Source organism: Typopeltis vanoorti, chromosome 5 (genome assembly GCF_054136105.1).
Source record: "Typopeltis vanoorti isolate ZY-2024b chromosome 5, IOZ_Tvanoo_1.0, whole genome shotgun sequence".
Classification (NCBI taxonomy): Eukaryota; Metazoa; Arthropoda; class Arachnida; order Uropygi; family Thelyphonidae; genus Typopeltis; species Typopeltis vanoorti.
Window position 1 is genome coordinate 148,165,268 of NC_143553.1, and position 27,973 is coordinate 148,193,240.

At 35.3% G+C, this 27,973-nt stretch overlaps 1 protein-coding gene across 1 annotated transcript in view; it reads left to right on the forward strand.

The window, feature by feature from the left end:
- The window catches only part of LOC150106928 (NPC intracellular cholesterol transporter 1-like), a 920,722-nt gene that overhangs the window by 711,552 nt on the left and 181,197 nt on the right, over positions 1–27,973 (forward strand). Inside the window, exon 20 of the mRNA XM_090393507.1 lies at positions 16,551–16,662. Within this exon, the coding sequence (XP_090249633.1) occupies positions 16,551–16,662 (112 nt within the window). The remainder of the gene's footprint in view (positions 1–16,550; positions 16,663–27,973) is intronic.

The window sequence follows — 27,973 nt, forward strand, 5'->3', positions numbered from 1 at the left end:
TATAAATTCATGAAAATTTGAATCTTAAAATAAATACAGCCTTCATCTGTCGAAATTAAGTTTTCTTTATTTTTTTATTCATAATCTTAGCTGAAGGTTAATTCGCAGATTGTGCCAAGTTTCACACTTTTACGATTTTGCTTGAATCATATCACATAATGCATAATTTTTATAAAGCAATCTGTAGGTTTTTGCACTTCAACTTTCTTGGTTCCCCTAATCACTCGCTACAAATCGAAATAAACGGAGGTTATGAAGTCAACTGTTATGTACATATTTTTGGAAAATTTTGATATTATGCAGTAGTTTTGAAGTAACGATACTTTCCCTACAGTTTATCATTCGAAACATGCATAAATGCATATGTCACAATGAAATTTTATTTTGAAAATTTTCATAATAGAATAAACATTGTAGTTCGCCTTTGATGGCTAATTTCCTTCCCGAAATTATCACCACACGCACACACGTAAATACTGCTAGGTAACGTGCACTTTTTGTTTCAATTTGGTATTTTTTGAAAGTAATTGTACCAGAGAACTTTTAATATTCTGATACGAAATTAAATTGTGATTATTATGAATTAGCAAATTTTGTATATTTTCTCATTTATATTATTTCTTGGTAATTATAAATCATTAAATTATATGATATTGGGGAAACTGATCTTTAGCAATATCAGAATAAAAATGTTTCAAACATCTGTAAATCAATCATAAAAGTGTAAAAAAAAAATAATAAAATAAAATAAAATAAAATTCTGTGTGTATTTGTCTATTGTTAGGCACTTTTTAGCGTGTCTATTGGACATGTTCCTTCCTCACTTTCTCAATAATTTTCATTAGCTTACAGACTGTTACTCAAACAGAAAGGAATAAATCTCCCACTTCCAAAAAATAAGTGATTATGTAATACATATGCACCTTTTCTTTTAAATAATTCAAATCCTTTTTTCCAAGATAATTGTATCAAATAACTTATAATTTTTCGATGATAAAAGTGAAACTAATCACTATAAATCAAGAAATCGTTTTGGTATAAATATTGTTGTATCAGCCTGTAAAAGAATTGTCAGTTTTGCTGTGTTTGCATGTCTGCTAATCAACAACTGAAATCAAAACAAGACATTCTTGATGTATTCTGTCTGCTAAGCTTGAGGCAATTTAGTGTGATTTCTGAGGAAACGTTGTCTCTTGTTTTTCTCAATAGCAGTGAGAGTAATCTAAGGGTTTAGCTTTTCCTCTAGCCAAGAGGATTATTATCACGTATTTCTAAGATGACGTAGTAATATTTAGAATTTAAAATAAAATAAACACTACTGAATTTTCTTTTGTGTGGTATGCATAAAGTTTTACATATTGAAAATATAGCATAGTATTGCTAAGACTTTGAATAATTTCAGCAGACTGCTGAAAAACGGATTTCAGATCGCAAAGAAATAGTACAGAATTAGAAGCTTCAACAGTACAACAATATTATTGCTTATTTCTATTGTCAAAATGGTAAAATGAAGTAAAAAAATGAAATAATTTTGAATACTGTCTGAAAGCTTTCGAACCAGTAGAAATTTAAAATAGTTATGTAACTGAGTTCCAGGAGAAAAGAACAGAGGGAGAGATGCAGTAGAAAATCTTCCAAATGAGCATAAATTTTGCATCATTCCATATTGGATACCCTTCATATTATATTTTCAACACATCTCCAATGGTTACGCAGGATATTATAGTAATGCAGATCCTACAAAGAAAAAAAAATTGTTGCAATTTTAAGCAAAAGACAAAGGCAAAGACCCTGCTAAAATATCATTGGGTATAAATTTTTAATATTTAAAAAAAAAAGACTCACAATCAGAAACCCTGAGTAATACAGTTTAATATGATTTGTTGTTCATAAAAAAAAAAATTGTTCCTAAAATTGGAATGTGACGATCCATATAAAGGTATTTTGCAAGGAAAGAAAGCAAAATGTCATTTATTTCAATAAATATTATTTAAAAAATATAAATATTTGACATAATATTTTAAATGAAACAAACATTTGAAAATTTGCAAAAAAAAATTCTTCTGTATTGTCAGTAAAGTGAAAGAACATAAAGTTGTCGTGTTCCGTTACACTGATTTCGAGAATAAAAGGCAGCAAATTTACTATTACTAAATAGATTCATTGCAAAGGCTGATCTCTGGTCATTTCAGGATTGATTATTTTCTCACCTGTGAAATTAGTTTTTATTTTTGGGAAGAGACAATAATTGTGCAGGGAAAAAAAAAAATCAAATATCATAGGACAGTAAAGGAAATTCCAAGTAACACAGTACCCATAAAGTGACCAAAGGTTGTTCCACCACAGTTAATGTTACAGGTTCTAAAATTGCCATTACGGGATTAACGGCAGAGGGAGTAATTGCATGAAGTTTTGATCCATTAAAATTTAATTGGCAACTATGCAGCGGAATCTTGTCCTGAAGCAGTGCAGTATTTTTGTTTTATTCAAAATATATATAATTACTTTTCATCATCAACAAGAAGATGGGGTACATTCCTTAAACATTTAGAAAAAAAAAAATCTTTAACAGTTAAGACTAAGTGAAAAGAGGTGGTCTGCAAGAGCTGACACTATATTGCTTTGAAACCGTGGATAGAAACAAATTAAAGAAGCATTACTTGAATGATCCATTTCTCCTCATGAAAAACCTATTTCTAAATTAGAGAGCTCATCATTGGCTGATCATTTTGACAATTTAGAAACTGCAATTTTAACAGTTGTGTGGGACAAAATTTTACAATGAATAAATGCTGCTAGTAAATCTCTACAAGATCCCAATATGGATTTGTTTTTGGCTAATAATTTGTTAGTCTTTAGTTGATTATATTTTAGATATAAGAATTAATTTTGCTGCTTTAAATGAAGAAGTGAATTTATTAACAGATGAGAAGGAAAGAGTGTAAAAACGAGGAAAAAAAGTGTGATTAAATTTCACAATCTGAGGATTACTTGTATATTACATGGGAAAGATAATTTCATTGTTTATACTTTGTCTTTGTGATAAGCTAATTTTGGAAATTAATGAAAGAGCAAAAAAGCTGTTTAGACAGATAGGTTTGGCATTTTTTTTTTTTTTTTTTTTTTTTGAAGATATAGCTCAAGACTAGTATTAACAAAATTTTAGTCTTATGGGGCTGATATAGACTCAGAAAAATTTATTGGTGAAGTTAAGCAATTTTTAATAATGATAAAGGAAGAAAATTTTTTCAATTAAAATATGTAGAACTTTCTGAGCAATAAATACAAAATGTTATATTCAGGCAATGACAATCAAGGAAAAGAAGGAGTAGCCATAGTATTCAACACAAAATACGAGGCTAATCTTCTTGAATGGCAGTCAGTCTCAAGTAGAGTAATGTGGGCAAATATGAGAATGGGGAACTGGACAATGAAACTTATTTGTGCCTATGGTCCCACAGAAGGTTCTACTAAGGTAGAAGTGGAGGAATTTTTTGAGGCTTTAGAAAAAGCAACTGACACAACGAAAAATGAAAAGTTGGTCCTTGTTGGGGATCTAAATAGCAGAGTAGGAAATGATTGTGAGACATACAAAAATATTTTGGGAAAATTTGGAGAAAAGAGCAAAGCTAATAATAATGGCAAATATCTGTTGGATTTCTGCTCAGGACATGGACTAGTTATTACTAACACCATGTTCCAACATAAAAATGTGCACAAATTCACATGGAGAGAAGAGGCTAGGAATAAGAAAAGTCTCATTGACTATGTTATTGTTGATAGTGATGTTTTCTCCCTGGTGCAGGACACCAGAGTGTACAGAGGATTTGAAATTGGAAGTGATCACTATTTAGTCTTGAGCAGGATAAAATTGAATTTCATATTGAAAAGAAGAACATCTAAGAAAGTTTTAAAGCGAATAAAAGTTGAGCAGCTCTCAGATGTGAGCTGTAGACTAAAATACACAAAGATTATTGAAGGAAAAATGAACGAGTTTGAGAACAGGAATCAAACCTTGGAGATTCAGTGGCAAACTCTGAAGAAAACATTGATTGATTCTGCAAGAGAGGCATGTGGTGAGGTTGTTTGTAAGGATAAAAAAATCAGAACTCCCTGGTGGACACAGGAGGTTAAAGAGGCAGTGAAGGAAAAGAAGAAAGCATACCAAAAGTTCCTGTCAAATAAGTCAGCTTGTGCTCTTAGAGAATATAGAGACAAATGCAAGAATGCTAAACACTGTGTAAAACTAGCTAAACAAAAGTCATGGGAGGACTTTGGCAAGAATATAGAAAATAAGTATCAAGAAGGTGGCAAAATATTCTGGAGGTTGTTGAAGAAGCTTAAGAATGGAGGAAAGAGTGCTATAAAAGGAATTAGAGATAATAAAGGTGACATGAAAACGGGAGAAAAAGATATCCTTGAAGTATGGAGATATATGAAATATGAAATATATTACTTTGAAAAACTGCTAAATGAAACAAGCAGTGATGACAGCACAGTGGTAAAAAAGACTGACCAGGCATGCAGTCAGGAATACATATCCATACTTGAAGTAGAAAAAGCCATCAAAGGCTTGAAATGTGGAAAGGCAGCAGGAGTAGATGACATTCGACCAGAAATGCTGAAGTATGGTGGTATAAGAGTCTTACAGTGGCTGCACTGCATAGTTCAGAAAGCCTGGACAGAGGGACGAATTTCCGATGATTGGAGTAGAGCTCTCATAGTACCCATATATAAAAAGGGAAATAAAACTGCATGTGAGAATTACAGAGGTATTTCCCTACTGAGTGTTCCTGGCAAGATCTATGCAAGTATACTTGAGAAACGGTTGAGAAGAATTGTGGAAGAAAAGCTTGGTGAAGAACAAGCTGGATTCAGGCCAAATAGAGGCTGTCAGGATCAGATCTTCACTTTACGACAAATAGTCGAGAAAGCATGGGAATATAACAAAGATCTGTATTTAAGTTTTGTCGATCTGGAAAAGGCATATGACAAGGTGCCAAGAGAGAAGCTATTCAATACGCTGCAGTTATATGGTGTCAATGGGACATTATATCAAGCAATACTTAGTCTTTATTTGAGTTGTAAGTCAGCAGTTAGAATTGAAGGAAGTACAGGAAGATGGTTTAATGTTAAATCTGGTGTGAGACAAGGATGTACATTATCCCCTCTGTTATTCATTATCTATATGGATCACATTATGAAGGAAAGTGGTATTAAACATGATATCAAAATTGGAGATGTTAATGTCAGCTCTTTGCTTTATGCGGATGATGTTATACTTCTAAATAAATCCGCTACAAGTCTGCAAGATTCTCTGACTAAATTGAATAGCTCTTGTAATAGATATGGTATGAAGGTCAGCAATAAAAAGACAAAGACAATGAAAATAGGCAGAATCATTGAAAATGTCAACTGTGTTGTGAATGGAGAACCTGTGGAACAAGTAAAACATTTCAGCTATTTAGGCACGATTTTTACTGAAGATGGTAAATTAAATATAGAAATAGACAACAGAATCAGCAAAGCTGGTATGGTGGGAAGTCAATTGAATAAATTCATATGGAATAAGAGAGAAATTAGTCGGAACACTAAATTAGCTGTATACAAGACAGTGTTCAAACCAGTTTTAACTTATGGATCTGAGAGCTGGGTCAGAAGTAAAACACTTGACCAAAGACTAGAGACTTCAGATATGAGAGTCCTGAGAAAGATTATAGGCGTGAACAGATGGCATCAATGGCAGTATCATATTAAAAACGAGGATATTAGGAAAGAACTTGACATTGTCAGCATCCAGGAATGCGTTAGCAGAGCTAATCTCAGGTGGTATGGTCACTTAAACAGAATGGGCGAGGAAAGATTAGCAAAACAAGTGTTCTCTTCCAGGTTGGCAGGAAAACGACTGAGAGGAAGACCAAGATATAGGTGGATTGATACGGTACAAAGTGCTTTAGATGATAGAAATATAAGATCTGATAATATTGGAGTGTTGACAAGTAACAGACTGATTTGGAGGAAAATTGTAGATAGGAAATTAATAATGATGTAATTTTTTTCATGTAGTACTATCATATCCTGTACACCCCTTGAGGGTACATGGCAGGAATTTGATGATGATGATGATGATGATGAGAAATTTATAAACGATGGGTCAAGGTCTACTTTCTTGAACATAGAAACAATTCTAAAAATATTTTTGACGATGTCTATTTCAAATGCAAGTGCTGAATGCTCATTTTCTGTGTTGAAACGAATAAAAAATTATGTAAGAAGCAACTTGCACCAAAATAAAACAAGTGACTTGTCGTTATTATGCATTGAATCGGATGTAATGGATTCGATTATTTATGATGACATTTTAGATATATTTGTAAAAACCAAAGCCAGAAAAAAAACTTTTAGTTATTAATTTTTTTTAAATTTAAATTTGAAATGATTTATTTTTATACATTATTTAAATTAAGGTGATAATAAATCCCACATTGTTTTAAAACCGAATAAGAAACTCAAAGATTGGAATCAGAGAGTTTCATTCTGAATATAGTATAATAAACTATAAAAGTATCGGCGATTACTAGCGTGAGCTAATGCAAGTAGTCCTAGTACATAGTACAAACTCGGGCAAATCGCAGCAAAGGAGGTAAAGTTCTGATCGGGAGATAACAGCATACATCTAGGAAATGTATGCTGTTATTACATTATGGTGGGAGGTCACTACCCAGACCGGTTTCAGCCTTTATTAAGGCTTCATCAGTGAGTAGCTAGACCAAATTAATACCAAAGGGTATAGCAAAAAGAACTTATATATTCTGCTATACGAGTTGTCAAAAAGCTTCCTCATTAAGTTACTTAAATGTAAAGAGCCAATAAGGTGATATAAACATTATTTAAATTAAGGGGATATTAAATCCCATATTGTTTTAAAACCGAATAATAAACTCAAAGATTGGAATCGGAGAGTTTCATGCCGAATATAGTATAATAAACTATAAAAGTATCGGCAATTACTAGCGTGAGCTAATGCACCAGTCTGGGTAGTGACCTCCCACCATAATCTAATAACAGCATACATATCCTAGGAAATGTGTTTTTACATTATGGAAAATACCAAGAATAGCGATCTGAAGTTTACCTCCTTTGCTGCGAGTTGCCCGAGTTTGTACTACGTACTAGGACTACTTGCATTAGCTCACGCTAGTAATCGCCGATACTTTTATAGTTTATTATACTATATTAGGCATGAAACTCTCTGATTCCAATCTTTGAGTTTCTTATTCGGTTTTAAAACAATGTGGGATTTAATATCTCATTAATTTAAATAATGTTTATATCGCCGAAATGAAGCCTATTGGCTCTTTATATTTAAGTATTTTTATACTTTTTTAAAATGCAACCAATGTTGTGTTATTTTTATTTTATTAAAATGAGTTATTATGGAAATTTCGACTTTTATTTTCAATAAACTAAAAAAAGATATATGTGCATTTGATTAACTGAAATAGACTTGTTCTTTTGAGACCTCATAATGATGTTGTGCCTAGGGCCTCCAAAAGTATAAATGTGGCACTGCCAAGAGGCTAAGACTAGAATAAAAACAATCCCATTTGCAACTGAGCAAAGTTCTTAGGACTTATATTTAGTAAAAAAAAAGGTTTTCTATCTTGCATCGTCTGAGAGATAAGCACCAAGTACATTAAAGTCTGAATAATCATCCTTTGCATGTTGTCCTCCATCTCTTTCGGGTGCAGACTGATGTTCTTCTTTGCTCTATTTTTATCACACACATATATAATCAGAATGGATTATGGGACATGGATATTTTCTCTTCTAGAGACAGTACTTTCAGATAATTGTATCTTATCCACCATCAGCCAATCAGAAATGAAAGTGGTGCTTTCCAGATTTCATCTATTCCTATTTCTTGAAGTGAATGAATCCCTCACTGTTGCTTCGACTCCAACAGCTGTTTCTGCGGTACACTAACAAAATTCCTGCCTGACAAAACCACAGTTTTTTTCCATGCTTGAAAAACTGATATGTGATTCTTGTGTAGAGGCTTAAGTGCTGTGAGGACATCATGTTGGAGGATTCATGGAGAAGATTTAGCACGCAAATCCAAGCAATATAGTAAGTCAAAACTACAACTGTCTAGGCAACCAGATAGGCTGGCCTTTTTAAAAAGATGTCGGGATACAAGGGTGATACCGAACTGCGTTAAACTGAAGGTCAATTTCCATTCCAAAAAAGCACTCCGCATATATAACCGTGCCAGCTTGGCATTACTATGTGAGCAAATCGCCTCTACTCGTGCCACCTTCTCAGTGACGAATGCCGCCATTGGCTCCTTACATTCAGAGCTCTCCACCGTTCTTAACCCTCAACTTTGGTTGATTCTCTGTGGCATTTCAGAAACTTCCGCACAGAGAGAATTTCAAAAAATAAAAAATAAACACGTCAAGAAATATAACAACCTGGTTAAAGACAAACCACAACCACAAATCAACCGCTCCAGACAATAGTAAACCTCTCTTCCAAAAGGCTCAGCGACGATGCCATCAGCGCCCTTTGCCTCGGCCGTAATTTTGCCGTCACTCCGAAGGAAGTGCCGGTGCTTGATGTATTGGTTAACATCGAATGTGGGATTGGTCACTTACCGTTAGAGATAGCCAACAACATCAGACTTGACGTAGCCAACATCCTTGCTCATTCTTCGCCTCCAGAAAGTAATTTATCATATGCCCAAAGCACGGCTCACCTGAAACTACGGAAAGAAAAAAGTATTGTCATCACCAGAGCGGATAAGGGTAATGCCACAGTCATTCTTAATACCAGTGAATACAACCGTAAAATGAATATTATCCTCCACAGTCGCGCTAGAACATGACCCCACAAAAACACAAGTTAAGAAATTAAAAATCTTACTTAAAAAAAGTATCTTCCTGACATCACGAAAAAACTTAAACCTTTCTGCCCCCCCCCCCCCCGAATATATACGGTTTACCACAAACCCAATCCCCCACTCTAGGCCTATAGTAAATGCCACCAATGCACCTTGCTACATACTGTCTAAACAGCTGGCCAACTCTCTGACCTCCCCCCCCACTAGAAGGTCCACTTCCTATATAAAAAACTCGACCCACTTTAAAGCCCTCATAGAAAATTTAACTTGAATAATGCAGACATATTGGTAAGCTTTGATATCTCCTCTTTGTTTCCCAATATTCCCTTAACTGACACCTTAGAAAACGTTTTTCCTTCTGACATCTTAGATCTCTTTTCCTTTGCCATTAACTCTGGGTATTTTTCTTGGAAGAACAAAATCTACATGCAGATAGAGGGAACTGCCATGGGGTTTCCCTCCCCTGCCAATTTCTATATGGAAGATTTTGAAAAACAAGCCATAGACCCAGCCCCACTCAAACCTTCTATCTGGCTAAGATATGTAGATGATGTGTTCTCTATTTGGCCTCATGGCCCAGACACATTAGACTCCTTCCTCAGTCATCTCAATAGCATACATCCAAGAATCCAGTTAACTATGGAAATGGAAAATAACAATTGTTTACCCTTCCTAGACACCTTAGTTACACATTTGCCTAATGATACACTTGCCTTCTAAAACCCACACACACAGGTAGATATAGTTCGCCCACCGATTAGAGATCCTTCGACACTTCTGCGCATCTCAGAAAAAGGAGAATCCATTCCAATAATAGATGAGTTGTGATAAGTGATGAGTTGTTTATTATTACCGGTCGGAAAATTAACTTCTCTTTAATGATTGTTGTAGTTAACTGTGTTACTTGTATAACAGTTGAAAAATTTTACCTATAAAGCACGTGATTTCGCGTGTTGGCGACCAATTCGGACGTCCTTCATTTCTTTCTCCCCTTCAGCATGAATCGACTATTCTTGGAAAGATGCGAAGCAGGGACCTACAAACGGTGGGCGAACTATACATTCACAAACTCTCTCACCACCACCCCTCTCAACAATATGGCATTATTAAAACTCTTACCAAGAGAGCCCACAATCTTTGTTCCAGTGGAACTGCCCTCACTACTGAGCTTAACCACATACACAGCACTTTCCTCTCCAATGGCTACAGCAATCACAGTATCAAAAAAATAATCAGTTCCTCCCCCATTTCTCGTCCTTCTTGTCAACAAGATTTTAAAAATGCCATCACCATATCCTACATCCGTGGCACATCCGAAAAAAATAGTAAAGATTCTAAAAAAGTACAACCTACACACAGCATATAAGCCCCACCACAAACTTGCTACCCTTATCCGTTCTACGAAAGATCAGCTCCCTCCTCTCTCTCTGCCTGGAGTTTACAAAGTACCCTGTTCCTGTAAGCTGGCATACTTTGGACAGACAGGCAGATCAGCATCAATCTGCTTGGAGGAACACAAGTCTTACATCTGTAAACACAACTATGGTCATTCAGGCTTGCTGACCATGTTTTGGACATCACCCACAGGGTATCATGGAAGAAAACTACCATGCTCCACCTCAGCAAATTCAACAAAGACTTTTCTTAGAAGCAGCAGCATTTCTCAGAAACCAACCAAATCTTAATAAATACAGTTGCATTAAGCTTCTGAAGATTTGGGAAACACTCATCACCAGAGGTCCCACCTTACATTCCAGGCCACCTACAACCGCCCTCAGAGGGCACTCCACCAAGATGGGACTTTAGTGTAACCCACGTGGTTGGGCTTAGTATTGTATGATATTTGTGTTCATGTTACATTAGTTGTTTTTATAATCCCAGTAGATGTCTTAGTGACTAGGACAAAATATAGGAAGTATTAAATTCTATTTTAATCCTTTTTGAGTGTTGTAAAAAATCCATTAAGCCTCCAACATGATGATATTATGTGAGACTGCTATCTGCCCTTTGGTCTACGTATTAAAAAAGTCATTGCACGTTCTAGACAGCATTGTATGTATTGCACAATTTCCATCTTATTATCCCTACATTCCTACTGTGCAACCTAAATAAATACTTCATCATTCCCTCTGTATGGTAGTGCTTTAAAACACACCTCAGAACCCTGATTTTTCAATTTATACAGTTTGTAAAGTTTCTAGTGGTATTTGCTGCTATGTTCCAAAATCCCACTAAAATAACAAATGCTGAGATACATGCCATAAATCTTGGACTAAAGCATATAAAATAAATGCTACCAAGAGTGCATCATTTATACTGATTTACTGTAGGCATTCTCACAAGAATCTGGTATATTCCACCTTCATCCAGTGCTATGGAATTATTATTATTCAGGCCTGCATGGAGTCAAAAGACTTGTGGGAGGTCCTTCCTGAGAAACACAGTCTATCAAGACTCATTGAGGGAGGTCCCTCCTAGGAAACACAGTCTATCATACCACTCCTTAAACTCATTGACCTTTCTCGCTCTCACCACTATCAGGCAATGCATTCCATGGAAGGCAACAGCTTTCCATCACATTAGTTTATCTGAACACTCACCTTGCTAGTTATTCAAGTTTGAGAAATAGACCATGGAGAGAGAGATGATAGAAGCATACCAAATATTATTATTACATGACACGTCCAAGAACTCATTGTGGGGAGGTACTGTACTCTACTACTCCACTGCACACAGCTTACCATCTGTGCTACTTTATTCTCCAACTATATACAATGCCATAGACTGTCCATCACCAACAATAGTATTTTTTGTTTGCAAATTGTGTGCATTCTCATGCCTGATTTGCTTGTTTGTGTGTGATGAAAAACTAGTTTCTGGGGAATAAAAACCTTTTTACCTTTATATTTGGCTAACTCTTTAATTTAAAAGGCCCATATAAAGATTGCTCTAATCACCACAATAATTTAACTTGGGTCTTTTCCAATCAAAGGGTGCAATGCCCCATTTTTCTTCCAATTGCACTATGGAGGCAAGTGACAATATAGACAAGTGAAGTTTTGCAGCTAATAGGTGGAAGGAGAACACATACCTGGAAGCTGAGTCAAGGACCAGAAAGGGTTTTGTGATTTTAGGCAAATACCAGATGGATTTATGAAAGTCTGGTGCAGGGGCAGTAGTGGGTCACTCATTACTTTATTAAATACTTTAATCGAGGCTTGTCTTCTCCATATACTCAGTGGAGCAATGTTAGATAAGACAGGCAGCCAGGGGAGAGGGATGCTTTTCAGTGTCACACTAATTGTGTGCCTGGTAGAGTAGCTGGGTGTCTGTAATCAGTACTGTTGACATGGTGTAGCATAGAAGCAGCCTGCTTCACGGCACAGCTTAATAAGGGCACTTATTCGGCCATGTTGAAGTAGGTGTCGTCGCTACCCTAGCAATTCTTGTTAGTGTACCAAGTGCAGAAAGAAGTTATTCCAAGTTTTAACTGATTAAAAATTATTTGCAAACAGCAATGATCCAAGAAAGATTGGTTGGTCTAGCAACTATATTGATAGAGGCAGACATAGGTTATAATTTGAATTTAGAAGAGCTTATAAAGTGTTGTTGTGCGATTTCTCCATAGAGCAAACATTTAATGAATATTATTATGTAACTCTGTTTGCATTAATGTTTCTCTTGTAATAAAAACAAAATAGCAATTGTAGATTTTCTTATATTTTTGTCTTATAATCTATCAAGAGTGATATTTGTTTGCCTCAGGATGTGATCTAATCTGGTGACAGCCCTGTCTATAATGTTAATGTGCGCACTTCTTTCTCAGACAGGAGTATACAGTATTTTGGTGCAGAGAATGCAAGGGCTAGTGCAGATGACCTTAAGACATCGGCACCACAACCCCAGGCTGTTCCAGCAAGCTGTGAGATGATATTATTTCTCATTTTAACTTTGTTGGACAGGTTGGCGATGTGCCTTTTATAGGTTAGGCTTCTGCCCTCACTCCAAAGTATTTTGGGTGAGGCTCGTGTTTTACCATTTTGTCACAGGAGAGGTTGAGGTGTCGATTCGCCTCTGCATTGTTTAAGTGGAATGCTGTGGACAGTTTTGTTGGATTTGGCTTCAGGTACCACTACTTGAAGTACTCCTCCAAGATGTTCAGGTCTGTGTTCAAGGTTGTTTCCAGGTTGGCAAAGGAGGTAGACTGGTGGATAGCGAGATCATCGGCATATATATATTTACTTGCACTGGTATGTGGTAAGTCAGAAATATAGATGTTAAATAGTAAAGGGGATAACACAGAGCCCTGTGGAGGAATCTGGGTCTGCTCTTTTTCCCATCAATATGGAGCCGGATCTTTCTGTTGGAGAGAATGGATTCAAAAAGCTGGAAAGTTGTTTTGCACCTTATGATATTGCTTAGCTTTAGGAGGAGACTCCTGATCCAGACCGTCATAAGCTGATGTTAGGTCAGTGAAAGTGACTTTGGATTTAAGTTTCTTCTGGAAGCCTTCTTCAATCTGTGTTATCAGGTCCTGGTCACAGCAACTTCTTTTTGGCCTGAACACAACCTGCTCAACCGTGCGTGCTGTTTCAGTGAGTAGTGAAATTCTTTTTAGGAGAATTCGTTCAAAGAGCTTAAAGGTGGAGCAAAGCAAGGAGATAGGTCATAGATTTTTTACATTATTTGGATCTTTTCCTGGTTTGGGCACAATAATTATTTTGGCTTCCCACTACTTGTATTGATAGTTTTCCAGTTGTTATAATATTTGAGAAAAGGGCGGTCAGCTATGTTTGACCTCGCTGGCCTAGATGTTTTAGAAACTCGGGGAGCATACCGTCCACTCCTGCAGCCTTGCCATTCTTGGTGAGTTTTAAGGATTCCTTAACCTCTTCAAGAGAAACTGGTTGTACAAGTTCAGGAAGCTCGGTGACCATTTTCAGATTTTTTCTTATGGAAGATTGCACAGTTATTTTCCTGGTAGAGCTGGGACTTATCTTGGAGGTTTTCAGTAAATGATTAGCCATTTGAGTTATCTCAGGAAACCATAGGAGTTATCTCTGGTGGCTTGTATGTTGTTGGTTTCCCCCCCCCCCTTAATTTTCTCAGAAGTGATCAGCTTTTCCAGCTAGATTTGGTGAAGTCAAGTTCATGGATGGTTGAGATCCATCTTTCCTTTTTGTTTTTGTCTAGTGACTAGTGGTGTTCTGCTGGGACTGTACTTGAACCACTGATGATTAATTAATACATCAGTGATTATTATTATTCGTGACACTTCCAAGGAGTCTGAAGACTCATCATGGGAGGACACCTATTGTACAACTCTCCGTCTCCACCACTACACCGAAACTCTACTACCAATAATCAACCTCAGCGCAATCTACTGGCCACTACCACCACCATAGCTAGTATTTTTTTTTCCTGTGAATTGCATGTGTTCTGAAAGCCCAATTTGTCTGTATGCAGGATGAAAAACCTGAGTTTCTAGGAGAAAAAAAATCCTGTTACCTCCATATGAGATTGGCTAACTCATCTTCTTGTAAAGATTCCTCCTGTCATGACGAGAATCGAACTTAGGCCTTTTCTAATCAAAGGGTGCAATGTACCGTCATTCTTCCAATTATGCTACAGAGCCGCTTAATGATAGAAAATGATTTAAGGGAAAATGTTCAGTTTGTGTGCTGATAGCACCAAACTGGGAAAAGCATTAGTTAATGGAGATAATACAGGAAAATCTCTCTTAATGTGAATTTGATATGCACGATAATCAGTGCGACTGAGTGAAATAATACTATTTTCTTTCATTTGATTGCTTTAATTTGGATACCAATAAGGCTTTATTATATTCAACCCCTGATATGAAAAGATAAACACTGATAAAGAAAGTGGCTGTAATAAAAAGAGAAGAAAAGTAATTACGTTAGAGTAAAAGCTGAGAAACTTGCTCAAACATTTGACCGAGAATGATCTTCAACTAGAAAAACAGCATGCATATGAAGAAGAAGATAAGGAGTGCGAACAAGAAGATAATATTACGACTAAGAAGCTATAACTGTAAAAGAATGCGAGCTAGTTTTCAATCGCATTGAGCATGCTATGGAAATTTTGTTTGCTGCTGATCCTGATATATGTTAAGCTTTGAAGTCCACCAAAATCTTGATAAAGTGATCGCCAGTCTCACAAATTGCATGACAAGATGAAAAAATTGAACCCTATTCAGACATCTTTACTTAATTTTTTTGCAAAAAAGTAGTAGATTGCAAAAAAGTTTTTTTGCAATCAAATGTTTAAACATTAAATAAAAATTTAAGCAATTGATTTTTATTAACTTTGATTTTATCCTGTAATATAGCTTATGATTTTTTTTTTCAAATTTGGACTATCTGATGAATTATAATTACTCCTATTATTTATTGTATTCACTTAATGCAATTTTGCTTAGTGCACATTAATTGATTGATTAATTAATTGCATTAAGTGAGGTTTTCTTGTATAGTGATCCTGAAATATGTCTTATATAAACTGGCAGTATGGACAAAGGATAATAGCTGCCAATTTAATGTGCAAAGTGTAAGTCCCAAACAGCATACTATGATGGAACTGGATTGCAAGAACAGGCTATGGATTTGGGGTTGATTATGGACAGGGAGCCCTTGAGGGTATATTGCAAATATGTCCAGAACAGCTCATCAGATTACTTGGATGTTGAAGAATATACTGACACAAAGAAATAGGAAGGTTGTTATTCCTCTTTATAAGGCTTTGATAAGGCCACATTTGGATTATTCTGCACAGATCTGATTGCCTGGCTTCATTGGGGAGATCTTGAAATGGTGGAGACAGTTCAGAGAAGAGTAATTAAGATTGTGACAGGGATGTGGAATGCTTCTTTGTATATTAAAAAGGCTAGTTCTAATAGGCAGGAAAGAAGAGCTATGATAGAAACATGCAAATTATTAAAGGGTTTTATAGAATTGATAGACTTGTCGGTACATGGCAGAAAGTAAGCAAGCATGAGTTCATCCCTGAAAATTGTATGTAAGAGTGTTGTTAGCAAGGTTGTGAGGACTAGATTTTTTGCCTGAAGGATGATGAATATAAAATGAGTCACTAGAGGTGGTTGTGAATGCTTCCTTGTTGAATGAGTTGTGTAAATAATGCTTAGTAAGGCCTCTTACAAGGAGTTGACTCCCTGGAGATGCCAGAGAAAATAATACTTAGGATGATGATATACATGTTCTCATTTTATATTATCTTTTACAACTTCAGTAATTCCTATTTACTGTATGCTGTAAGTTTAAATACTACCAGCAGAGAGAGAGAGAGAGATAATGTTGCCAGTTAGTAGAAAGTCTTGTTAAAAAGTGCATAAATTAGGGTTATAAAAACACAACAGAACTATACATGACTTTATTCAATTCATTTGAAATAAGAATATAATGAAAGCAAGCCGAATACATCCTACTACAATCATACTGCAATTTAGATTTTTAAACTTGGATATTTTGTATACTTGACTATTGCCTTTGTACACAGGTTAGTTGTGAGAATTATGACTTTAAAAACCACGCAGTGTTTTTTGACTGTAAAATGGAATCAACTAATTTATCAGTATGTTATAATGTTAATTGCTTTTTTTTTTTTTTAGGTGAGTGTGAAAGTTGTAGTATGAGCCGTACAGAGCGTCCAACAGGAAATCAGTTCAATGAATATATTTCATATTTCTTAGATCGCATTCCAGATAAAGTCTGTTCAAAAGGGTGAGTCAATATTTCTGTAGAATTTTTTTGATTAACATATTACCAATAATTTCATTTTTTAGTGTAAGGTACAACAGTAATTGTTATAACAAAATACAATTTATTGACAGTATCTAAAAATATTCAGATTTCACTCCATGTGTTTACATTGTCCTGTCAGCTTAGTTGTTGATGCCCAAATTTTCCCACAAAATATCATCCATCCTTTCTGTCATCTGATGCATTATTTACATGCTCTACTAATGTTTCTGATATTTTCTTCCAAGCAGCTTTGATGCAAATACTCTCATCTTACCAAAAGGCGGCAAAGGTTTTTCAGACAACAATCAGGACTTGCATTTCTTTGCCAAATGATCTTTAAATAGTTTGTTGACTGAAACATCAAAGGATTGCAGTTGAGTAGTCTTGCCACAAGGAATAATAACTGAGTTGCAGTACTTTTCGACACGCTTATTCTTTAATGGAATTACTCAATAAATGTCCATGAAACACATCAAGAATGTATTAAATGGGTTACCTAGAGATCCTAGACATCTATTCCAGACCATCCAGGCCAGCCATTCATTAGCTCAGCTATCATCCTTTTTTTAAGTGCCATTGAATTAGTGATAATAGATGCAAATTCTGTGCCACAACTCCTGCATTTGCATGCATGCATGTCAGAAACTGTAGTTATACTTAGCTGTCAGCATCTGGTTCCCTAAGCATTCATTGAGAGAAGCATAATGGGAAGGGTGCAGGATATAGATTTAGGGCAGATCATAGGTGCCTGACAGATGGGTCACTCAATCTCCGAAATTGTCAACAAACTTGGATTTTTTTTGTTCGACAGTTCAAAATGTTCCAGGAATATGAAAATTCTGGGAGAAAAAACAAGCATGCAGACAAACTGGAAAGGACAAACCAGCCTTGAATGATCATGGTCTTCGTCATCTGACTTGCATCGTTTGGTCCCTATTGGTCTGCACGATGTGAGTCAGATGCCGAAGCCCATAATCATTCAAGGCTGATTGTCTGAATCCTTTGTAACATTCACTTCACTGTCTTGGCTTGGAGCCACCAACCCACAAGAGTCCCACTTCTAATGGCACGACACTGAGCTTGAATGCCTTGCTTGGGCTAAAGAACATCGAAACTGGATGATTGAAAACTGGAAATAGGTAGCATGGAGTGATGTGAATTGTGATTTAAACTTCACAGTGCTGAGGGGAGACTGAGGATATGGTGCCAAACCCATGAAGCCATGGATCTTGCATGTTAGGCCAGAACTGTACAAGCTGGTGGGTCTTTGGGATTTTTGGTACCTACACCAATGACTGCTCAATGTATCCCAGTACGTGGAACTCTTGGCCAACCATTTACACCCATTTATGTCCCTCATGCATCTCACTGGATATGGTGTCTAATAGCACGACAATTGTTCAACAGCTCCTGGAACCAGGCTACTGCTTGGTTCTTCCAGGAGCATTCTGTTGACTTCGAAATAATGAAATGAACTCCTAGAAGTGCTGATTTAAATCCCATTGAAAATCTTTTCAATACTGTTGGGCAGAGTCTGTAGGCCCATGTTCCATCACTGCCAAACTTGAGCGAATTGTGGACAGTTCTGGAGGATGCATGGATTGCCATACCTGTGAAACATTTCTGCAAGCTTATGGAGTCATTGCCTCATCCTGTGGTGCTGGTTATCAGGGCCAAAATGGATCCAACATGTTACTAGGTATCTTTCCCTAATTCATTGCCACTTCAGTGTATAACATCTTTGGGAAAGATATCATTCCTTAGCGATTCTTTTCTAGTTTAAATTTACATGTGAGATAACTTTTGACTGCGACATGCTTAATTGTTAACCATGAACTGGTGATTGGTAACTTTTTTTTTTTAAAGCAATTGTAAGATGTATTCTGATCTTAGATGTTAAAATGTTTAAAAAAAAAGTGCATCTTAGAATTGAATTAATGCATTAATAAGATTAAGGATGTGCTATATTTTAATGTAATGGTTAGTGTTAATAGCTATCTGCTGATAGCATAGTCTAGTTCTGTCGTGTAGAAAATCCTCCATGAAATTCAGTCTGAACTTTATTAGTTTTATGTATGTTATTTCTGGGAAAACTCCCATGTTACTCCTCTTAATAAACTATTATAATTACGGCTATTTTGCCTGCTTCAGTTTAGGAGTGCCCCTGTTTAAATGTCATTGGCTATTTACTCGGATTCTTAGGGCATTGTAGATGTAAATTGTAGCATAAGGAAGAGAAATTTACACATACCTTTTTCTGGGTGTTGCGGCTTTTCTTCTTTATGCGATGTCCGAAAACTACTGAGTGTATGGAGGGGGGGGGGGATAGGCAATTTGGGAGAATTAAATTAGAAAAACCCGGGTTTTTTTCCCGTAATATATATATATATATATATATATATATATATATTATATTATATTACTATATTATATAGGGTGGGGGAAAGGTGAAAGGGTTGATGATTTATATGGGGGGGAAGGGGGTTGACGGGGTGTGGTCCGTTTCAACTATTCTCGATCGTCATCTGAACACATTGGGAAAGTGGATGCTATGTCAGGTCGGGTAGGTGCTTCTGTTTTTGAAGTGTATGTGTTATCGCCTATTCGTCAGGGTTGTGGCCTCAATTTTATGTTGTGAAGCTTCTAAACCTCAGAGATTATGTAGGGCCTGTGTACATTGATAGAGTTCGCGTCACATTTTATGGCTATTGTTTCCGATATTCTAAATAAATAAAACTAATAATAATTATTAGTTTTATTTTTTTAAAAAAAACTTACAAATGAATGATCTGAAGAATTAAGTACATCAGATAATGCTCTGATTCTGTAATTTTTACAGATGGGATAAATTATAAGGAATGTAGTAATGATTTCTGTTTTAGTTTTGAAGTGTGTGTGTGTCAAGTATTTATTTCTTCTAATGAAATGTCTAAAGAGATTTCATTGGAACATGGTAAAATGAATTTGTACATATGATTCTTAGTGGTATGATGAGAAATTAGCTGATTACTGCTGATCAGCATATTCAAAATCTTGTAGTGGTTTCACCTGATGAAACTGCCCTTCTTATTACTTGGAAACCTAAAGGGGATAACTTGGGGCCACTGAAGGGCTTCCTGTTGACTGCAAAATATAGAAGTCTTTCCCATCTCTTCCTTTCAAGGGAGTTAGAAACAACATTGCATTTTATCATCAATCCACCAGATTTAATGACCACATGAAGATAAGTTTTATGCTGTAGTACATGCACTGATAGGGCATCAGTATTTTATGCTGTAGTGAAGGTCATCTGCTAACTCAGCCATTCCATTCTTCAAGTGCAACAATGTCTCCTCCTTGTTGCACTTAAAGACTGGAATGGCTGAGTTAGCAGATGACCAGAATTTAATTTGACAACAGTAATGAAGGCATGACAGCAAGCTATGTGATATAGTCCAGGCACACTCCAAGACAAAACAGAAATGTGGCCAGTCATCACCTTGGAAGAGATAGGAACCTCTCTACTTAACCTTCTGTAGTAAACCATGAAACAGAGAATGTCAGATTTAAGCAATAGAGACAAGGTTGTGTCTTCTGCAACTTTTGTCTCTGGAAACATTACAGAGAAGAAGAGAAGGAAACTCAGAAATGTAAGATGGATACTATGAAAATAGCATATGACGAAGATACCTTAAATCCTCCAAGGAGGGGTATCTCCTGATCCTTCACATCTGAAAACCAAGAATCTTCTCTTAAGGCTTGCATCTTTGAATGTAAGGACCTTATATGAAGCTGGGAAGTTAGATAACCTTATACAAGAATTTGAAGCAATGAAAATTGATATTGCTGGTATCAGTGAAGTCAAATGGACTAACAGTGGAAAAATAAACAGAAAGAGCCATTCAATTATATATTCATGTGGAGATAGTCATAGGAATGGAGTAGCATTTGTACTATTATATTACAATCTTATTTTACAAATAGCATTTGTAAAATAAGATTGTGCAGTCCTTACTTGGATTTTGCCCATAAGTGACAGGATAATTGCATTAAAAATTGCAGCTCAACCTTTTAATATTTTTATTGTCTAAATATATGCACTTACTTCTGATTACCCAGATGAAGATGTAGAATGTTTCTATGAAGATGTAGAATGTTTCTATGAAGACATTCAAAATGCCCTAAACAATGCTAAATCAGATGACATAACTATCATTATGGGAGATCTAAATGCTAAAGTAGGCTCAGAAAAGATCTCTTCTCAGGGACATAGAAATCTAAAAGGAGAAAAATTAATACAGTTCTATGAAGAAAACAATCTGGTAATAGCAAATAATTTATTTAGCCACCTCCTAGAAGACTTTACACATGGAAAAGTCCTGGAGACAGCTGTAGGAACCATACAATAACATTTTACAAGCCAGAACATATCGGGGCTCATATTGGATCAGACCATAATCCTGTGGTCATTAAAGCAGCAATAAAATTAAAGAAAACAATGAAACCTCTAAACATAGACAATATGATCTTGGCTCCCTTAAAAATCAAGAAATACAAGATAAATTTTTAAAGCAACAGGCACAATCCACTACTGTTAATGTTCCTGATTCCACCAAGTATCCTTAGCCATCTATCCTCAATCTCATCTTTAAAAAAAAAAAAAATGCATTAATCTTATTAATGCATTATTTCAATTCTAAGATGCACTTTTTTTTTTTTAAAGATGAGATTGAGGATAGATGGCAGAAATTTAAAGAGGGCATAAAAAAGGCAGTAAAACAAACAATTCCCAAGTTTAAAAAGAAAATTAGTAAACCATGGATGAATGACAGGTTACTAAAAATGATGGAGGAAAGAAAGAAAGAAATGCAAAAAAAGCACCCTGAATACAAGAACTTAAACAAGGAGACCAGGAAAGAATGTAGAATTTCAAAAGAACTATGGCTCAACAACAAATGCAAGGAAATTGAACTTCTGGCAAAAAAGCACAAAACCAGAGAACTTCTTAAAAAAGTTAGGGAGCTAACTAACAAATATTGCAAAAGAGCAGGCTCTCATTGCATAAAAGATGCCAGTGGAAACATCCTAATGGAGAAAGACAAAATAAGGGATAGATGGGTAGAGTATTCAAAGGAACTCTACAATCATGATAGAATAGATAAGCCAATGCAAGAAGATTTGGAGTGGCCTACTATTCTTACTTGGGAAGTAACAAATGCCATTTGGAAACTGAAACCAGGAAAAGCTACAGGAATGGATGGAATTATGGCAGAATATATAAAGGCTTTAGATGATAAGGCTATAAGATCACTCAATGACATATGTAACAAAATATATGAAAATGGACACCTGCCAAAAGATTTTAAGCACTTATGTTCCTACCAATACCTAAAAAATCGAAGCCAATTAAATGTGAAGAATACAGAACAATCAGTCAGATAGCAAAAGTTATGTTATATATCATCCTAAGAAAGAAATAAACCTAAAATCAAAATGGAAATTAATGAAACACAATCTGGTTTCCAGGAAAATAAAGGAACTAGAGATGGACTCTTCAATATTAGAACTATTATAGAAAGATATCTGGAGAAGAAGAAAGAAGTCTACTTATGTTTTATTGACTACACAAAGGCCTTTCACAGTTTGTGAACAACTTTCACAAAGTTGTTCACGTTGTATATTGATGATATACAATGTGAACAACTGATCAAATGCATCAGAAATTTAGGAGTAGATAGTAAAGATACCAGATTACTGCTAAATCTATATTGGGAGCAAACTGCCTCAATAAAAATATCAGGAGAAATCTCTGAGGAATTCCCAGTAAAGAAGGGTGTCAGACAAGGCTGTGTTCTTTTTCCTATATTGTTTAACCTCTATACTGAAAATACTTCCAGCAATTAGAAGAATTAAAGGAGTTGGCATAGGAGGCAGGAATATAAACTTAAGATATGCAGATGATACAGTACTGCTAGCTGAAAATAAAAAAGATCTTATGTTTTAATAAGGTCACAAGAAGATAAGCAACTAGAATATCATGTGATACTCAGGCGAAAATTATACTAATAAATAATATTTTACGTGAGTTAATTCCGTTATTATAATTTTTAATTCAAAAAAGATCTTCAAAACCTACTAGAAGAGATGCTGAAGCTAAGTGAAAAATATAGACTTAATTTCAACTTCAAAAAAACCTAAACTATGCTGCTAACAAGAGGAAAAGGGAAAATACCTGATATAAATATTAAGATCAGAGGAAATACTTTAGATCAAGTAGAGAGTTATATATATTTGGGTCAACTAATTACAGAGAATGGAAAGTGTGATAAGGAAATATTAAGAAGAATAGAAATTGCTAGGTCAACCTTCATTAGCATGAAAAACATTCTGACCTAAAGGGAAATTCACACAAAAACAAGAATTAGGCTGTCCGAATGCTACATATGGTCAACACTGTTATATGGAGCAGAAACCTGGGCAGTATCAAAAGATTGTGAAAATAAACTAAAAGCCTTTGAGGTGTGGATCCTCAGAAGAATTCTTATGGACTGCCAAAAAAAAAACTCCAAAAAACCACCTACCTTGGTCACATACTAAGGCATGAATCCCTACAGAAAACACTTCTAGAATGATACAAGGAAAAATAAGAAGTGGACGACAAAGAATGGATTGGATTGGAAATATTAAGGAGACTGGACCTTTTTGTCCTATGAAGAATGCAAAAGAGAAGCACAAAACCATACATGGTGGAAGCTCATGGTAGTCAATCTCCTGGAAGGAGATGACATCTGACAAGACCAGAAGATAAGCAGCTGGAATATCATGTGATAGTCTCAGAAGGGGTGCGCCGCCAATATGTGCAATGTGTGCAACACAAACAGGCGCCAAAGATTTGGTAGGATATTTTAAATAAAGTGAATTTTGTCAGCAAAATACTGCAGTCTTCATCTATGAATCTCAAACTTGCTTTAGATGCATTGAATGATCTAAATCAATTTTTAAACGATTATAGGTCTGATGAAACTTTCAAAAAAAATTGTAGAAAGCTCAAAATTAATTGCAGCAAAATTTGACGTAGAATCTGTATTTTGTAATAGTAGACTACCAAGGTGACGTAAAAAGACAACATGATTTGATTACGAACATGAAAATGAAAATATAGTAGATCCTGAAAGTTCATTTATAGTACGGTAATTTTTTTTTCTCTGCATAATAGATCAAACATTACAATCTTTGTAGGAAAGATTTACTTTATTAAAAGAACATATGAATTCATTTCAGTTTTTGTATTTGTTAAATACTTCACAAAATAAAGAATATTTATTATCTTGTTGTAAAAGGTTACGACAAAAGTTAACACATGAGAATCATTTAGACATTGATGCAGATGATTTATGGGAAGAAATTTTACTCTCAACCATTTATTTGAAATTTTAAAAACATATATATCAGATAATTCAGTATATTTATTCAAATGACTTAATCACAGTTTATCAAAAATTTACAATTGCTCTTCGGATTCTTTTGTCATTACCGGTATCTGTTGCATCTGCGGAACCGTCCTTTTCTAAACTTTAAAATTATTAAAAATTACTTGCGCTCCCCAATGTTACAAGACAGACTTTCAAATCTTTCCATTATATCAATAGAGTCAGATATTTTAGATCAACTTGATATACATATTATTTGAGAATTTTCATTAATGAAAACTAGAAAAGTTCAATTCACAAAGTAATTTTTCTTTCTGTTTAAATATTTAGCTATTTCTTTACCCAATAATGTTTAATATGTTCCTATTTTATATACTTATAAGTTACTATTATTTATTTATTTTATCCGCATGGTTAGCCTAGTGGCTGTGTGCTTCGCAACTATATGACTGGGGAAGGAGTGTCCCAGGTTCGATTCCCATTGAAGACGTGAGGAATTTGAGGATCTGCCATAGCCATATTAGCCAGTCTTGGATGTGGGCAGTAGAGTTTTTTCCACCAGTTTATCTGGCGTTTTTCATCCTATAAGCAGGCAAACCGGCCCCATGAACACACACGGAAATGTATCTACAGCCATAAATACTTAACCCCCCCCCCCATGAGGGGACTCAACTCGCCCCAATAGGGACAGGGGATAAAAAGGGAGGAAACTCCATACGAATAAATAAATAAATGAATTTATTTTATTATTTATTTACTTTATTTTTTTCCAAATTATTTTTGTTGTTTTTGTACCCTTCTTGTATGTTTGTTTTTTTTCATACTTTTTTTTTTTTTTTTTTGTAATTTCTGCTTTTTGTTCAATAAACTTAGAATTAATATGTCGAGATATAAATGCTTGATGCATTTGTTTATGTAAATCTATTCAAGATAGTCAGTTTATTTTTCTAATACTAATGAATGGAATAATTTAGGTAACACAAATTGATTTAATAACACAATGCATTGCTGAGGCTTCAGTGGAGTTTTACAAAGCTTATCCAGAAATGTTGAAAGTTGGCTCAACCAAGATCATCATCCAACAGCCAAAAACATTAATCCTAAGTACTGCCACCCTTCCAAAATACCAATAGGTTTAAGACGGTGGTTGGAAACATTAAAGGTGTAATCCTGGACTTTCCTTTTCCTGTCATGACCTTGAAGGTATTAGGGTGATGGTGAAAGACTTATGTTCGTTAAGTTAGACCTGTGAGTAAAATACTGAGCAGGATGATCTAACAATTCCTGAAGACCCATTTTAGTTTTAACAACAATTATAAAATCATGTAAATGCCATCATGTTTATTTGGCATCTGAGTAGTTTACTGAGTAGTGAACCAGTAGAGCAAATTAAAACTAATATATGGTGGAATAGATGAAAGAAAGCCATTAATAACAATATTAAAGATAAATTATAAGGATCTCCTTGTCTAACGCTACATATAGAAGGAATAGACTATGTTTATCTCCAATGCTAATGGTAATGGATGACTTACTATATATCTCAGAAATATAATTTTAAAAAGAACAGGATAACCAATCCTTGAAAGTTCTTCAAGAATAGCAGCATGGAAGACACTGTCAAAAGCTTTCTTTAAATTCAGTGAAGCAATGATAAATGGAATTCACAATAGATGAGCTTCAGAAATTAAGGCAGTTAATATGATGATATTTTTGGCACATCCATCAGCAGGAATGAAGGCTCTTTGCTTAACATTATGAGGAAATATCTTTTGTAAATGCTTTAACAATATTTTGGGAAATATTCTAAGAAATATGGGAGTTATAGTATTAGGTCTACTTTGAGTCAGATGAGTATAGCATTTGATTTTTTAGGGATGAAAAAGTTTCCTTGACTTTTTAAGCAATGAAGGAATATGATTAATAAACAAGAGAAGGTTCAACGTGTTCTGTAGAATCTTGAGAGGAGTATTCTTCAACTTAATACTGTAGAACCATCAGGCCATAAACAGAAGAATTTCTGGAAAGGCAGCTTTTATTTCTGATTGATTATTCATATAATAAAGACAATCTGAATGCAATGGAGAATGATCAAAGCCATTAGGCTGAAATATGTGAGGTGAAGTAGAAAATATTTGCCTCCAAAGTGCTGCAAAATCTGAAAACTGATCGGAAAAGATGGGTTGATTAACTTCTCCTTCCAATATTAATCTTGCTGATGCATCTCCATTTCACCTATATGTATCCTGCATATGAGCGTATTTTCTTCTTCTTTTACAGGAGGACACCTTGACGCACTCTATAGGATTAACCCACGGAGTGCCTGATTAACCCACCGACAAAAGACTTGTTTAATATAATTACAACGGTGGTCTGAAAAGTTCTCAGCCTCAACCATAGATGGCAACACTATCGGCAAGTTTTTTTTCTAAGTTCGTACATCTGTCAGAAACATCCATGTGAAATTGCAAGTTATTCTATCAAATAGTTTGTTTTATACAGTCTAAAGCAAAAGTGTTATCTGTATCTCTTGAAATTGATAAAATTGAGTATTGTGCAGTCATAAAATTTTATGGGCACTGTTCTCCTTCGTTTTTGACAATTAAGAAATTGGCTGCTGAGTTTAAATGTGGCCATAAACAGACTGGAAGGTGATCCACATGAAGGGCATCCAAAAAAGTGTAACAACACCAAAAATCATTGATCAAGTGCACGATATGGTATTGGATGACCAGCAAGTCAGAGCATGTGAAATTGCTGAGACTATAGGCATTTCAAAAGAATGTGTAGGATATATTATTATTATTTGACACCTCCAGGGAGTCCAAAGACTCATCGAGGGAGGGCACCTGCTCTACAGTTCTGTCTCCACCACTCAATCCACTAACACCATCTACCGCTGACCACCACCACTAGTATTTTCACAGACAATCACAAACATATTTTGCATGAAGAATTGCAAATGAAAACGTTTTGTGCAAGATGGGTGCTGTGCTTGCTCACAGCAGATCAAAAACGCACTTGCATGAAAATCTCTGAACAGTGCTTGGTTTTAATAAGAATAAAACTGATTTTGTGCATCAATTTATTACTATGGATGAGACTTGGACTCACCCTTATACACCAGAATCCACACAGCAGTGAAAACAGTGGACAGAAGCCAGTTCTTCAACACCAAAGACAAAGTCGATTCCATCAACAGGAAAGGTCTTGGCATTGGTGTTTTGGGATGCTAAAGGCATTTTCTTTATTAATTATCTTGAAAAGGGTAAGAGGGTACCAATGCAATAACTGGGGAATATTATTCCAATCTTTTAACCAGACTAGACAAAAAAATTCATGAAAAAAAAGCCCGGTTTGCAGAAGGAAAAAATCGTCTTTCATGAGGACAGTGCACCTGCCCACAAAGGTGTTTTGGCAATGGGAAAATTAAAAGATCTGCACTATGAATTGTTGGAACCTCCACCCTATTCCCCACATTTGGCTTCCTCTGAAAACTAATCCGAAAACTAAAACTCTTCCTCACTGGTCAGCATTTTTCTTTGAATCAAGAGGTGATTGCAGCTGTAGAGGAGTATTTTGCAGATCTTACTGAGAACCAATACAGGGACAGGACAATGGCACTGGAGCATCGCTGGAATAAATGTATTAGTCTTAGAGATTATGTTGAAAAATGAAAATAATTTTGAAATTATAAATTCGTTTTTTCATTGTTAGCCCAAGAACTTTTCAGACCACCCGCACATATATACGGAAATAATGAAATTCTGATTAAACAAAGCTTTAGAAATAACATCTTTAAATGATTGAGGTAATAGGAATCCAATGGAGGTTCTTGTACAGACTGAAGAAAATAAGATTCTAAAGAAGTTTCATTTAAA